Source organism: Camellia sinensis, chromosome 4 (genome assembly GCF_055761805.1).
Source record: "Camellia sinensis isolate YWXY chromosome 4, ASM5576180v1, whole genome shotgun sequence".
NCBI lineage: Eukaryota > Viridiplantae > Streptophyta > Magnoliopsida > Ericales > Theaceae > Camellia > Camellia sinensis.
Window position 1 is genome coordinate 213,550,477 of NC_138964.1, and position 16,205 is coordinate 213,566,681.

Sequence of the window (16,205 nt, forward strand, 5' to 3'; positions counted from 1 at the left end):
ACTAAGTGATTTTGAAAAAATTAATATATCGTCAATGTAAACAATGGAAAAATGACTAAAAGGGTTGAATATGTCATTCATGATATGTTGAAATTCGCTAGGAGCATTTTTTAAACCAAATGGCATGACATTCCATTCATATTGACCAAAGGGTGTGTTGAATACAGTTTTATATCTATCTTTAGGATGAATTTGTATTTGCCAAAAACCACTTTTTAAATCGAATTTACTAAAAATAACGGCTTGACTAAGTCGTTTAATTAAATCTTTTTTATTAGGAATAGGATACCAAATCCATTCTAAAACATCATTCAAAGGTTTATAATTGATAACTAGGCGAGGAACACCTCGTTCTAATTCAGCATTTTTATTAACATAAAAAGCAGAGCAAGACCATGGTGATTTACTTGGACTAATGATTCGATTTTGTAGTAAGTCATTAATTTCTTTTTTGCACATTTCAAGCAATTCATGATTCATTTGAATTGGTCTAGATTTAGTAGGGATATGTCTTTCATCAAAATTTTTAATGTATGGTAAGGTAACTACATGTTTTTTCCTATGCCAAAATGCAGTAGGTAAAGTGGAGCAAACAGTTGATTCAAGTTTTAATTTAAAATCATTGATGTGAGAAACAAGAACTGGATTAGTTAATTGTTGGTCAATGCGTTTGTGATTTATTTCTTCTTTAAGAAATTTTAAATGTCGAGTCAGGTGGCTAATTTGATGAGAAATAGAACAATCTTTTAATTGGTTTAAGTGTAATAGTTCAGGAGGAGATAAAAATTTGAACGTAACAGGTTGTCCTAAAACATGTGTAGTTATTCCTGTACTAGATGTAGTAAAAGGATATAATAAATAGATAAATGGAGATCCTAAAATAATTTTATCAGTCATATTGGTAACTAGAACAAAAGAGGTTTTAAAACATACATTATCTTGGCAAACATGTACTTTTGGTAATTTATATTTGATATGCATTTTAGTACCATTAGCAGAAGTTAATTTTTCTTGACATTTTTCATAATATGTAGTTGGAAGTAAACCTTCTTGTATGCAATTTAAATCAGCACCAGTATTAATTAAAGCAATTAATTCTAATTCAAAATCATTAACAATTATTTTGATTTTAGAATACCACTTTTGAATGTAAAGTTTGTTGATTAAACTTAATCGTTTTTCGTCAGGATTATTGGATTGAGATGGACGTGATTGGTTATCAAATATTAAGTTATCCGGATTAGGATCAGAATCATGTTCAGATTCATGTGGAGATTCCTGATTATTAGGTTGGAAATTATCTAATCTTTTATTAATTTTTAAAGTAATAATTTCATCTTCGAGTTTTTTATCTTTATGTTGTAATTCTTTGATTGTTTGTTTAATTTGATTGATTTCTTGTTGTAAATCTTGTAATGTTGCTTCTTTTGGTTTAGTTTTAAATCTTTCTAAGGTTTTGGATAGACTGATTATTGGTTTATCAAACGTTGGTTTGGTATCCGAATGGATTAATAAGGATTTTAATTTATCAGTATATTTTTGTTTTAACTTGGGATCGTCTAATTTACTAATTAGGTCAATTAGAGCAGATTCTTCTTGAGTACTTTTGGTGAGAACAGAAATTTGTTTAACCGGTTTACAACAAACATCATTACAACCTATTTTAATATCATTATCAGAATCATCACTAGGTGATTGGGAATCAGATGAAGTATCTAGATGATCAGAAGAAGAACTACTAATAGTGTGATTTAATTGAAAGATTTCATATAATTGATTTTTGGAATTATCATCAATGTGGAGCTGGTTAACTTTGTCTTTTAATTTTTGTTTGTCTTTACATTTATTTGAATAATGTCCTTTTTGACCACAATTATAACAAGTAACATCTTTAGTTGATTTAGATTTTGGATGGGATTTGGATTTATAATATTTCTTTTTGGGTTTAGTATAAAATTTATCATTGGATTTGGAAGGTGTATAGTTCTTCTTATATTTATATTTATTGGAATGTTTGTATGATGATTTATGTTTGGAGTATTTGTGTGATTTCCTACGAGAGGGTGCAACAGGAGGTAAACCATATTGTTCACAGAAATTGCCTAATTCATATTTAGCTTTATGTTTATCTTTATTAGCTTTCTGAGTAAGTTTGAGATCAATACACATTTTTAAACCTTCTTTTTGTATAGTGCTGATTATATCACCATATGTTAAATTATCATATTCAATAATACCAGTAGGTTGACTAAGAACATCTCTAATTTTGTGAGCAAATAAGCTAGGTAATCCATTAATAAATTTCTCTTTCCAGAAGGGTTTAGTACAGTCGTCTCTTAACATAACTCTAGAGGTAAATACATCTTTATACCATCTAAAATCACTTAAGGTTGGACAGTTAAGATTGCTTAGTTGATCATGGATTCGAGAATAAATATTTGTAGGTGTACCAATAAAATGTCGAATTATTGTATATATTAGTTGATTAATACCATCAGGGTGACAACATCCTATAGATTCATCAAAGATGGGTAGCCCATTTTCATCAGTTTGATTAGCATAGATGATTGTATCACGTTGTTCTTCAGTAAGGTATTTTTCCCACCAAGATTTGAGCATACCAGTAAAACCAGAGGTGAGTAAGGAAACAATTTCAGGTTGAGAATATTGAGGATAATTACTAAGATAACTATTTGCTACCATGGATAAATGATTTAATTTTTGCAGGATTTGATCTTCACTTTGACCATCAATATTCCATTCATATAATCGTTTAGCAGAAACAGAAAATTGATTACTAATATTAGTTTCTTCAAATTGGAGGTCAGGTGGAGTAGGTCGAGAATACCAATTTTTAGTAGTTTGAGGATTAACTTTGGGATAATGAATTTTATTAAGATGAGAAGGTTGAAACTGTTGGGCTAATTGATTTATTTCATTATCAGTAGTGTCAGTTTCGGAGTGATCAGAAACAGTGTTGGTAATAGGTTGTTGATTTAAAACAGTAAGACCTTTATCTTTAGATGTAGAAGTATCATTGGGAGTTAATTTAGTAAATAATTGTTCAATAGCTTTGACGGTAGATTGATCATTAGTGACTAGGCTGGTTCGTTTCGAACGATGACTGGGAAGATTTAGTAAAGGTTGATCTAAGGTTTTAGTAGTTTTAGCAGATTGTTGTTCCTCTAAATTAATTTCTAGTTTATCTAATTGCTTACCAATTGTTGTCAAACATTGATTAGTATAATTATTTTGTTCAATAACTTTTTTCATTTCAGAATCAGTACCAGGTAATTTAAAAGGAGAGGCTAGGACTTCAGAACCCTGATGATCAATAATTATAGTTGCCAATGGAGGATGATTGGAGCTAACAGAAGTATTAGGAGAAGTTTTCCATTTATGTTTGGTGATTGTGTTAATCTTTTTGTAATATTGATCCATATAATCAAAGAAGGATAATTCAAAACCATATTGAACCATAAAATCATACCATTCTCTAGTTATTCTGGATTGCTGAGCAGAATTATATTTAGCACGGTAAGCATGTCGTTTAGTTTTGTTTTCTTTAGATCTAAATTCAATAAGTAATTTATCTAAATCAGGTTGAAAATCCTTTTTGATTGTCATTAACTGGGGATTCACAGGTGGTATCAATTCTTCGAAATCAGTTTGAGTTGGGGAATTATTTGAGGCTATTTCTTCTTCAGGGAAATGTGTAGTCGCAGTATAAACAGGTTTACTAATCTGGGAAGTAGTAGAATTATCAATTCCTTTTAATTTATTTTGGGAAGTTTGAGTAGTTTGACCAAGATGAATTTGACTATTTTTTCGAAATAAAGGAGTGCTAAATATTTCATCTTCAGTGGTAATTTCAGTAGGAACACTAGATGTACTATGCCTAGAAGATTGACTTCGATTAAATTTAATACGGACAGAACCATCATTGTATTGTTGAATGTCTTGGATATCTTGGATTGAAGATTGTTGTTGACTATGTTTATAATTTTCATTAGTTGTAAGCCATTGATCAGGAAGAGTAATGTTTTTCCATTCAATCATTTGGGGAACATTAATATGAGATTCATTATTACTACTTTGAATTAACAGAGTTTTATCTTTTGGACTTTTGTGTAAGGCTTGAACATTTAAATTCGTTTTCATGCATTTATAATGGACACGATAAATAAGAGCAATATTATGAACTTTTTCTAACATATTAGTAAATGAACCATTTAATTGAATATTTAAAGTTAATGCTTTTAAAATATGTGGATCACGTAAGCTAAGTGTGAAATCAGGAAAACAATCAAAATGAACTGGACCTTTATGTAGACCAGTTTCCATCATTCCCATTAAACTATCATTGTAATCAATAAAACGAGCATCTCTTAAACATAGTAAAACAGAAGCATCTTTTCCTTGTGGGGTTAATGGCTTAACACCGACTTGGATTAATCCGAGATGAATGAAATTCTTACCATTTTTTAAATGTCTTTTGATTAAATTAGAATCAAATAATTCACAGGTTTCTCTAGGTTTGGCTAATGCGTAAACTTGTTCAATGGTTTTAACATGCAAATTAACATGAAAAGTATTCTGTAAAAAAGTAGTTTTATAAATTTCTTTGATTGGTAATTTTGGGATGTTCCAGTTTAAATTAATGTTATCATTTTGTATTTCAACATCTTCTTCATTAATCACTAATCCTTGATTAGGTATTGAGGGCAAAGTTGTTGACCTAGAACTTACTGATGAGTTACTTCTAAATAATCGACTCATTGTTGTTTTTAATTAATCAGTTTTATAGATATTTTAATACATACCCTATTCTGGTCAGTTTTACCTCATACCTAGTATGCGTACATACCCTATTCGGAAGACCCCTAAGTCCAATACGGCCTAATTCCAAGGACTTACTCAGGACAGGGACGAAAGTGGGTGACTTAAACTAGGTGGATATAACAGACTGATCTTGTGGGTGATTAAGATGAACTGAAAACAGGATTAATCAAACACACAATAGAGAAGATTAACCAGAAGTAGCAAAGCAGTTAGAAATAGGATACAACATCACGTGGCTAAGATGATTAACCAGAAGTAGCAAAGCAGTTAGAAACAGGATACAACATATATATATATATATATATATATATGTATGTGTGTGTGCGCGCGCGCGCGCGTGCACGCAATGAACAAATCTTTAGCTGTTGTTGATGAACATATCTACCACTGATTTATACATATCTATTCTTATTCTTCTTCTTCTTCTTCTTTTTTTTTTTTTTTTTTTTTTTTAATTGTTGATGATTGTTATTGATGATGATTTTTGATGATGACGATGAAACATATTGAAAACAAATTAAGAGGTGGTTTGAGATGTTCTAAATAAGTGCACTTTTTGACTTTTTATTAAAAAAATGTGTAGAAAAGTAGAGAAAGTGAGTAGAAAAATAAAAAAAAAGATGTTAATTGATGTGACCCAAATAAGTGTTTGTATACAAAAAAACACACTTTTTTAGTGCATTCCAAACACCTACTAAATTTATTTGTTGTTCTTGTGTTAAACAAAATTAAAAAAAAAACAAAAAAACAAAGGATCGAAAAATTTTCAGGGTTAAGAAAACGCAATCTCTGTTAGAGAGCAAGGGCAGGAGGTGATGGATTCTCCGTCAAGAATGTAGGGTCAAGAATCTAGGGCAGGGACAGATTTTTTAACTTTCCAGGATAAAAAATAAGGAGTGTAATTTCTGGTCTTGCCCCAACCGTCGCCATTCCTAGTTATGTTATCTAACAAGAACAAAATTATTAGTGGACCCCATGAACAAAATTATTAGTGGACCACATTTTCTAATCATTGTTGTTACCATAATTTACAGCAGTACCTTATTCCCAGATTTATGATCGGGTTTGTGGTGTGGATTGATTGCGGTGACCATGATAGTGATGGTAGTTGGTGATAGTGAAAAGACAACAGCCTTGTGTGGCGTGAATGTTTATAACTCTTATTTGTCCAATTAAATAAATAAACTAAAATTTCGTTTCTTAACAAAGGAAAACGTTTACTGTCAAAATCAATTCATTTTTTTATGACTATTAAGGTCTCGTTTAAAATAGATTTTTTAATAATTTTTTAATTTTTTAATTAAAATATAATGTAAAAAAATTAATATATTTAAAATAATTTTTTAATTTTTTACGAAGAGATATAAAAAAAAAATCTTTTACTTTTTGATATAAATTGTTGACTTTTTACTTTTTAAATAATTTTTTAATTGTTTGACTAAAAAACACACTTGTCAAACGAGACCTAAAAATACTTTTTATTGACTTTTGTTCTGTAATACTATAATTTGGGTATTGGCTATCTGTAATACTATAATTTGGGTATTGGCTATCTACAACAGCCAATGCACGTAACTCTAGCTTCTTGAAGAATTACATACATGTCCAAAGTCACATATTTGTAACATCAACAAATTTAACAAAAGCCTAGCCGTTTGCTGCTTAAACATACACAAATTCAGTAATCAGTGGAGATCACAACTTTATCTGCAGGTAAAGAGTTCATTGGCTAACATCAACTAATTTATCTCACGTCTAGGATTACACAAACCAAATGCTGGAATAATCACTCAACAAGCTTTATTCAACTGACATAGAATGTAATACGAAACCTCGTGTGGTTGATTATAATCTGGAAGTCTCATGCATCTGATCATCCGATTAGTTTCTAAGCAGTATAAGGAATCCTCAAGGCCATTCTCTGGGCTAGCCAAGGCCTTTGTGGATCTGGGTCAATAAAAGAGTGCATGAGGAACTGTCCTGCTTCTTCATCTAGAAGTTCTCTCGCCCATGTCACCCGTTTGGATGGGCAACTACCCGGCCCAAAACATCTGCAGTATTTTATATTAAAAAACACCCAAAATAAATGAATTCTGAAATTTAACAAGATCAAACAACAAAGGTGACTCCAGAAATAGCATTCTATGCGAGAGAGACTTAATAATAGAACTGGAAAAAGACTTTGGGCTCCATTATGAAAATTCTCCACCAGAATTTCAGCTAATTCATTTCAATGAGACCAAATTGAAAATAAAAAATTTATAGTAACAAATTTTGGATAAATTACAAATATAGCCCCTGAGATTGACTAAAATACGAATCACCATTGTAGTTTTGAAAATTACATTCCCCCCCTAAAGTTTCTAATTTCATAATAAATCGCCAACTTTATTAATAAATCAAGTCAATTAACAATTTTTAATGATTTTAAAAATATGTTTCAATTAATAATTTAGGTAATTTTATTATTGTATAGGAGAGCAATTATGAATTTCATTTTTTTCTGTTAAATAAAAAATTCCAATAAGGGGGCATTTGTAATTTTTTAAACTATAAGGGACAATCTGTATTTTAAACAAATCTCAAGAAATGTATTTACAATTTATCTAATTTTATTTAATTACGGCGGATGGCTCCTTGCAAAAAAATTTCCACCATAACTTTAATGAGTTCATTCCAAAGGGGAGATACAAATTAACAAAAAAATAAAAAGTAATAAATTGTTCACAAGACAAAGACAACCGGCACTAATTGGTTGGGTATTTAGAATCGGTTTTCTTTTTCTATTTTTTTTAAAAAAAAAAAAAAAATAGATGCTAGTTTGGTAAAAAAACTAAAATGGAAAAAATAAAAAGCACTTATCGTTTTCATATGATTCTCTTTTATGTATTTATTATTTTGGCTGAAATTGTACTCATCATTTTCAAAGGTTCTCTCTCTCTCTCTGTTTTATAAATAATTTAATTTTTTTTTTGGTATTTACATTTGTCAAACTAGGTTTTTTTATTTTTTTAAATTTTTTAAAGAAAAAAGAAAAACATAAAACAAAATTTGAAAACTCAACCAAACAAGATGGTTCCCAAGTCAATGCTTAGCTAATAAGACAGGGTATTATTAACCCATGCACTGGAGTCAAATTATAGAGCTGTGTGATCAGTTTCAAAAATTGAAAATTTTTGTGTGCGCGTGCATATGCATGCGATCCGCTATTGTCCATTACAAAGTTAACTTTCCCAGGAAGGCTGAAAATGAGGTACCTGTACTCGTAAAAGCAAGCGTTTCTCTCATTCTCAGCTTTGTCCCAGTTATTCCAACCAACTTGTTTGATGCATGCATCCATCCAAGTGTATGCAAAAACTACCCTTCCAAATGGTCCCCATGGCCGTCCCAGATGGGTGTATGATGTTCGGCCATTCCCAGTGATCACGCATCTGATTCAATATGACAAACAAGTCAAAGAAGAAAAATATGTGGGAAAGAACATCATTTGGCATAGTTAAAAAGAAAAAATATGCGGAACAAGGTAACTGCAAATATAGTGAAGATCTTTTCCTGGTTAATCAAGTAATCCAAAGAAAATAGAATGCATAAACTACTCATAATTTCAAATGAATTATTCCATTTATATCATTCAGAGATGAATTTCCAGGAGGGTATCAATCAAAAGCTTAAACAACACATCCTACGTGTATATATACAAGTATGAGAGAGAAAGAGATAGAGACAGTAGCATCCCACTTTACGTTATATCTCAAGGAATAGATTCCCAGTAGATAAATAAAGAATATATAAGATTCCAAGGTAAGATAAACATATTGAATCTGACAGAGACAAGAATAATAGGCTACCAAGTGCTCCAAAAAGTTAAAAATACGTCTCTCAAAATACCTTGTTCAATTTTATTATACCAAAGTGGTGTAACTACAAGACGTAAGAATGCCGGTCCAGAATTATACACAAAACATAGAAAGCAAAAAAACATACTTATTATGTAACACCAGTTAATTTCTCAAAGATGGAAGCAACACCACCTTTACGGTAAGAAGAGCTTTTTGCCACAAAAAGATACTTAACTAAAACTTTACGTGCTGAAAAGGAAGAATAATATGCTCTCAAAACATGAAGCATCTACAAAAAAGGTGAAGTTATCCTAAAACTTTACGTGCTGCAAGGAGAACCAAGAATCAAAGTGAGCATTCCCATATGACAGGACATTTTCAAATTCCCACCAGGAAGTATTACTATTATTACTTTCCATGTACAAGGTAATAATTATACATACCGAAGGTGCTTGGGCAAGGAAAAGGTGGAAGAGAAACTAACTAAAAACGATTTAGACTCTTAAATCTTAATTATTCTAGAAATGCATACATAAATTAGCCAAAATTTTCATTGAATCATCCTAGCGGTGACAGGCAAGCACACAGATCATATCAAAATCACAAATATTGTTTTCATTCTAAAAAATGTTAGAACAACTGAAATTCTGAAATGTATGATAATCAATCATTGATACTGAAGGGAAACACAACATCCTCTAGCTCCACTCTGGCCTACAATGTAGGAAGGAAAAAACTAAAGAGTCCAACCAACACAATTTTTGAGATAAACAATCCAGATCATTAAAAAAAGAGTTAATCAAACATGTCAAACATCCAAGATAACAATATGGATTTAACAAAGAAAACTTGTTTCACCATTCTGCTTCTTCTATAGGTCCATATTTCTCCATCCCATCATAACAATGAATTTCAGGTTCATATCAACAACTATTTGCCTAAAACCTTTGTACTACCTATCAATTTACTGCAACATTAAATTTTAAATTATATATATATATATAAAAAAAACATAGTTAGTATAGTATGAATACATAAGTATGAATGTGTAAAAACCCAAAATCATTGACAATTAAAAATTTATGGAAAAGGAAAATAAACACAATGTATGATCCCAAAAGTTCACTGACAGATTCAGTTTGAAGCCAAGAGTGGTTAGCTAGCACACCTTAAGAACACATAGCCAGTTGTCTCTTGAGAAGTTTTCCTACTTTGTGCAGTTATGAAACCAGCTGACTTGCAATGAATATGACAATGCTCCAAAAGAGCAGTGCTATTCCCAAAAATGAAGTCCACACTCCCTTCAACATAGCAATCTTTTAAATATTGTTTTCCATAATGCAAATACAGAGTATCCTGCATAAAAATTATTGCAGAGTAAGTTCTTTAGTCAAGAAGAAACATCCTAAACTCCAAGGCTCTCATTCATTTCTATGCTGTCAAGTTTAAAGCCAGCTTCACTGATCAATCCAGTTACAAATTGAATTAACACTTTGCAAACAATTGCCATTAGTTGTTCAAGATGCTATATTGCTTGATTGAGGCAGACGGCTAGACCTCTTATGTGTGATCACAAACAAATGAAGTGATGATAACCATTCTTTTCAACATAATTGCCTTAAAATTTAGTTTGCTTCTGTATACATAGGCAACAGTACATCCCATATTAATTGGCTAGAAACACTGTTTCCAAAATGTAAAGATATTGCTACCATTGAATAAATTCTTTTGCAGGACATTATTACTGTAACTGGTCATAAAAGCAAGAAAGTAAGTATACCTGCCAACCCAGAAATCTGCAATTATAGAATGCACAGCGATCAGCTGTCACCCTAATTGCCACGGCCTGGCCTGAACCCTATGACCAAAATCCATAAAAATGAAAAGATTGTTAGAAAACGAATGACTTGACCCAAAAATCTCAACCAAAAACTTCAACATTGTGACTCTTCAACTACCAAGAAACATAAACCAAACCATTAAAGCATATCAGAGAAATACCACATAACATAACATACAACAATAAAAAATAAGTCCCAAAAAAACAAAAAAAAATGGTTGAATGTCAGAGAATAAAACTTCATGTCATTCACAAAACAAATTCTTGCTGATCTCCTGTGCCAAATTTTTTGAAAAGCATTGTTTATACTGAGAGTCACATTTTCAGGCAAGAAGGCCAATAACAAAAGTAGAAATTTCACTCTATCCACAGTCTTAAACTACAATTTCAGCATACCAACTAGAAAAACTAATGAGTTCGGATTTGCTAAAATTGAAAATCTCAACTTCACAGGTTGGTGTATTCCGTTCATCTCATATGACAAGTTGAGAAAAACATACATGCAAAAAAAATTAGATTGATCAAACATAAATCACATATATATTATAATGGATGATCTATTCTTAGAAACATGTAGGCTATATAGAAAAGAAAAAAAAAATGATCTAACAGTATGATAAATCGTTGGATCAGCTAGATTTTTTGCATAGATAATTTTCTTAATTGTATAAGATGAACTGTTTAGTTCACCCGAAGTGAGTTGAAGTTAGTCCGAGTGAAGTGAAGTTGAGATCTTCAACTTTAGCAAATCCGAACTCAAAAACTAATATGCCCATAAAAAAAATAAAAAATAAAAAATAAAAAATAAAAAACTAAATTACCAGAAATCTAAACTAAGCATTTTTCAAAAATTGACATTACCTCCGGAGCAGAGTTCTCAAATGTGACATTCTCAGCTATGAAGTCCTCTCCTTCAACAATAGTAGTCCCACACCCAAACGTTCCAGTTCCAATCACACGAGACGCCTGGAAAAACCTCAATTAAACCCATCAAAAACCCTAGATTGAGCAATTTCAACAATCGAATTTGTAAAAAACGAAAGTAATAGTGGGATTGGTACCTGGTGGTGATCGATTTTGGAGGCAGTGTTGTGCCAAGTGAGGACAGTGTCTTCGGGACGCAATCCAGCGAGAGTGATGAGGTTCTTGGTCTTGGGCACATACACAGGCTGCTTGTATATCCCCGGCGAGACTCGAATCACCGTCCGGCGAGTGTTGCTGAACGGTACGGCGTCGATTGCGTCCTGCACCGTCCGGTAATCGCCGGTTCCGTCGTGTGCGACGGTGATCACACGCGCCGCCATCTCTGAGTTTTTTCTCTCTCTTTCTCTCTCTCTCGGAAAGTGTGTTTCTCTCTCTTATATAACTCGTCTGAATATGATTCTAGTTTTTCTGTAAAATTGAATCTGAACTTTTTTTTTTTTTTTTTGAGAATTTGGGTTCTTATGTTGGAGAAGTTATTGGTTTGTCTCTTACCATCGCGTGGTATTGTAATTGGTGGAGGAACCTTACGAATATATATTGAGTAATTAAAAAATATAAAAAGTAAGATAAATTTTAAACATATTTTTTAAGATTTTTTAAAAATATATATTAATTTTTGTGATTTGAAAAATTATGAATACTCTTTTATCATATTTTTTTATTTAATAGAATTAATTTAAAAAATAAAATTTACAATTACTCTCTTAAATAATAATAAAATTATCTAAATTATTAATTAAAATATATTTCTAACATCATTAAAAATTATTGATTGACTTGATAATTTATTAATAAAATGGAAGATTTGTTATGAAATTAGAAATTTCAAGAGATAAAATATAATTTTCAAAATCACATAGTGCAATTCATATTTTAATCAAACATAAAGGATATATTTATAATTTATTAAAAAAAAATATGATAAATTATAATAAATGAGATATGATTATTCAAAAAAATATATGATAAATTATAATAAATGAGATATGATTATTCAAAAAAATATATGATAAATTATAATAAATGAGATATGATTATACGACGCTTTAAGATGGATCAATAATTTTTCCTTATCTTAGCCTATATGCAGGAGTTTTTTTTTATTATAAATATTCTAAAAAATAAAAATAATTTAGATAATTAATTTACTTTTCAAACTATTTAAGAAATTAACTTACTTTTTGAAATTACATGTTGAAAATGTAATATATCTGAGTAAAATCTATGTCATCATAAATTATATTTTTAACATGCGATTTTAATGTGAAATTGCATGTTGAAGATGTAATTTTAATTTAAAATTGTATATTCAAAGTGCGATTTTAAAAAATAAGTTAGTTTCTCAAATAATTTGAAAAATAAAACAATTCTTAAAATTTTTTTTTATAGAATATTTAATAAAAAAAAACTCCTATATGCAGTTGGGAGAGAAGGTTATACAGGGACGTGTGCATTCGGGGAAAGACTCTTTAACTTTATAATTAAAGGGAAAAAAATGTATAAATCTTTATTTTTTGAATTATAATTAAAAAATTATAATGAAAAGTATAATTACATATTTTTAAATAATATTATAATTAAAAAAATTAATTATAATTAAAAAAATGACATAACTAAAACTATATATAGGGGTAATTTGGCAAGCGAGTTAAAAACTAACTTTTAACCCGTTTTGAATTATACCACTTCTCATATTTTTTTACACATAAAAAGATAAAAAAAATTAAAAAATTAACTTTTAACTAGTAACTTTTCAAATCATTCCATAATAAGATGGGTGTATATATGGTGGTGTTTGGGAAGCAAGTTCCCAAATTTTTTTCTCATTTTTTCCACTAAAAGACAAAAGTTTTGCAAAACCAAAAAAAACACATACAAACAAAATATCACATCCAACCCCATAATCATTTCACTTTTTCTCTCACAAACATCACATCCAACCACATAAAAACCCAACTATCTTCCCAAACACCAAAAATTTTTTATCTCATAAAAACCTACATCTACTAAAATCTACATAAAAACTCACTTCCCAAACACCATCATAATAAAATTCCCAACATGTGCACTTTGCCTTTGTTTGGGAACTTGGTTTGGGGCTAAAATAGCCACAAAAAACAAAATAGACTATTTTAGCCACAAAAAACAAAACATCAAATCCAACCTATAATCATTACAATCATCTCTCACAAAAAAAGCCAAAAAAGCCAAAAAGCCAAAAAGCCCTTCCCAAACTAAGCTAAAATAGCCCAGGCTAAAATAGTCAAAAAGCCAAAAAGCCAAAAAGCCAACCCACTTCCCAAACGGAGGCTTTGTCTTTTATAAGGTTTTGGCAATGAAGATCCAAAAGACTTTAGTTAATAAAGTTGTATGATATTTGTATATTTTTTTAAGATTGTATAATTATTTAAATCTTTATGAAAGTTTTATTAGTAAATGTTTTTTTTTGATAAATTTTTAAAAATGTATTAATTAATATTTTTTACTTTTTAAATTCACTTAATCTAAATATACTAAAAAAGTATAAATTTAGATTTTTTTAAAAAAAAATTCACTAAATATTAAAAATACAAAAAATGATACAATTTCATTTTTTTATATTTATTGAATTTTTTAACGTTTTTTCACAACTAATTTATTTTTTTAAATACATTTAAATTAGATAAATTTAAAAAATAAAATAATTTGACTCAAATATTAAAAAAATTTATTAAATATAAAAAAAATACAAATTAAAAAATCAAAACCAGAGTGAAAATTTTCAAAGAGTTTTATCTTTCAATAATAGTTCTCATCAATTGCTTGCTTGCTTTTTTTTTTAAGTATTGGTGAAGGCGAAGAACCCTGGAAATTGCAAATAAATGGAAAGTTTATAAAATATTTATAAATTTATGGAAAAGATTATATTTATAATTATTAAAGTTTGTAAAGTTTATCACTGATTAAAAATTATTTTTTAAAACATCTATTTATTTGTAATTTTCCCTTATTAGTATATGGCCTCAAAACATTCATCTGAAATGTCAATTTTGATGCGACATTTTGATAATAAATTTGACATTCAATTATGTTTTATTTGAATCTTCAAAAGTGATGTGTCATTTTGACATGTGTTAGAGCATTTATAATGGTTATTGTCAAAATTTAATAGGTTATTTGGGATATACTAAAAAAGTATATACATTTATTTATTTATTTATTTTTATCTTTTTTAAGTCATATTATATTTTTATTTTTTTGTACATTTTTTTGTAAAAAGTAAAAAATGTACTGATTTAGATCATTGTCAAATTATAGCAATGATACTCAAATAGTGTAAAGTTATTTTGGCAAATCTCAATCAACTTTTCCTTTAATTTTGTAAGTGATATTTGAATATAAGTTTTTGAGTGATTTTTTTTATTGTTTATTTTTTTTTATCTTTTATAACCTTTTTAAAACTTTTTATAAAAAAATATATATTTACATTCTACACGACTAGACAAATATATATAAAAAATTGATATATATATATATATATATAATTCACCATATCATTTACATACCACTACAAAAAAAATTTAAAAAAATTATCTACATTATGTCTAGCTGTTGAGACAAATATGTGTTCGAAAAAAAAAAGAAAAAAGAAAAAAAAAAGGGAAAAAAAAGCCCTTGAAAAGCTCTGGGCATAGGGTTATCCAAACCGCACAATCCGCCCAACCTGAATCGATCCGCATACAAATGAGCGGTTTGACAGACACAATGTAGGCGGATGTAATTTGGAATATGGCATGATTGTGGGTTGCGGGTTTAACCCAGACCTACAGAGGACCCGACTGTACTTATACTTATTTAAAAAAAAAAAAAACTAGACTGTTGTTATTTTATTATTGCATTTTGAATGAATGTAAAAGTTAATGAAGAATTACTTTTAAGTAAACTTAGGATTTTGAATGATTTTATTTTAATTGTATTGTTGGATAATAGATAGTGAATGAGATTGATGATCTAGTTTAAGATTTTGAAAGATGTGTTTGTATTAATTTATAATTTGATTTAAAAGTTTAGGATTTTGAATGATTTCTTTGTGTTAGAAATTGATTTTATTGTGTTTTTAATTTTATAAATTTTATAAATTTTAATTCATTAATTATTAATGTTTGAGCATTTTAGAAAATGAGGGGAAAATGACTCAAAATAAATATTTGCAAAATAGTAAAAAAAAAGCTTCAAAATAAATTTTTTTAAAAAAAAGTCCAATTTGCAAATTGCCCGCACATCTGCGAACCCTATCCGCACAAACTGCAGCCCGCACTACGGACGGTTACGAGTGAAATTTTTTTCAAACCGCATATATGCGAGTGGATCCAAATCGATCCGCAAACTGTTCAAAACTAAACCCCAACCACCCACTTGTAAATATCAACTTCCAATCTTTTTCCACTATTGGATAATCTAATCCAACGGCTGATATTGACCATCCCAAATCTTCTTTTTTTTTTTTAATTTTAATTTTTTTATTATTAATTATCACTTTTAATTCTCTTTTCTGTCTTCATCATTAAACATAGGCTTTGTTTGGAAAGTAAGTTGGTTTTTTTAATTTTTTAGATATTTGCCTGGGGTTAAAAAATTTTTATTTGAGTTGGACTTCTTGACATCTTTGACATTTATAAAAAACAAAAAAAATTATAATTTAAATATAATATTTTATTTTA

The 16,205-nt window shown here is 29.2% G+C and overlaps 1 protein-coding gene across 1 annotated transcript; it reads right to left on the reverse strand.

Annotated features, from left to right (window-relative positions):
- Positions 1-6,460: 6,460 nt before the first annotated feature.
- PME31 (pectin methylesterase 31) lies at positions 6,461-12,027 on the reverse strand. The gene is made up of 6 exons (XM_028225143.2): positions 11,583-12,027; positions 11,383-11,487; positions 10,462-10,539; positions 9,850-10,037; positions 8,100-8,273; positions 6,461-6,893 (listed from the first exon to the last, which is right to left on the reverse strand). Exons 1-6 carry the CDS (start codon positions 11,823-11,825, stop codon positions 6,731-6,733), a joined length of 951 nt encoding a protein of 316 aa, XP_028080944.1. The 5' UTR covers positions 11,826-12,027; the 3' UTR covers positions 6,461-6,730.
- Between the last annotated feature and the right edge of the window lie 4,178 nt (positions 12,028-16,205).

Coding starts and splice junctions, on each gene's coding strand:
- PME31 (XM_028225143.2), bottom strand. CDS start 11,825: ATGGCGGCGCGTGTGATCACCGTCGCACACGACGGAACCGGCGATTAC. Junction 10,540..11,382: donor TTGAGAACTCTGCTCCGGAG/GTAATGTCAATT, acceptor TTTTGGTCATAG/GGTTCAGGCCAGGCCGTGGC. Junction 10,038..10,461: donor GCAGATTTCTGGGTTGGCAG/GTATACTTACTT, acceptor ATTTTTATGCAG/GATACTCTGTATTTGCATTA.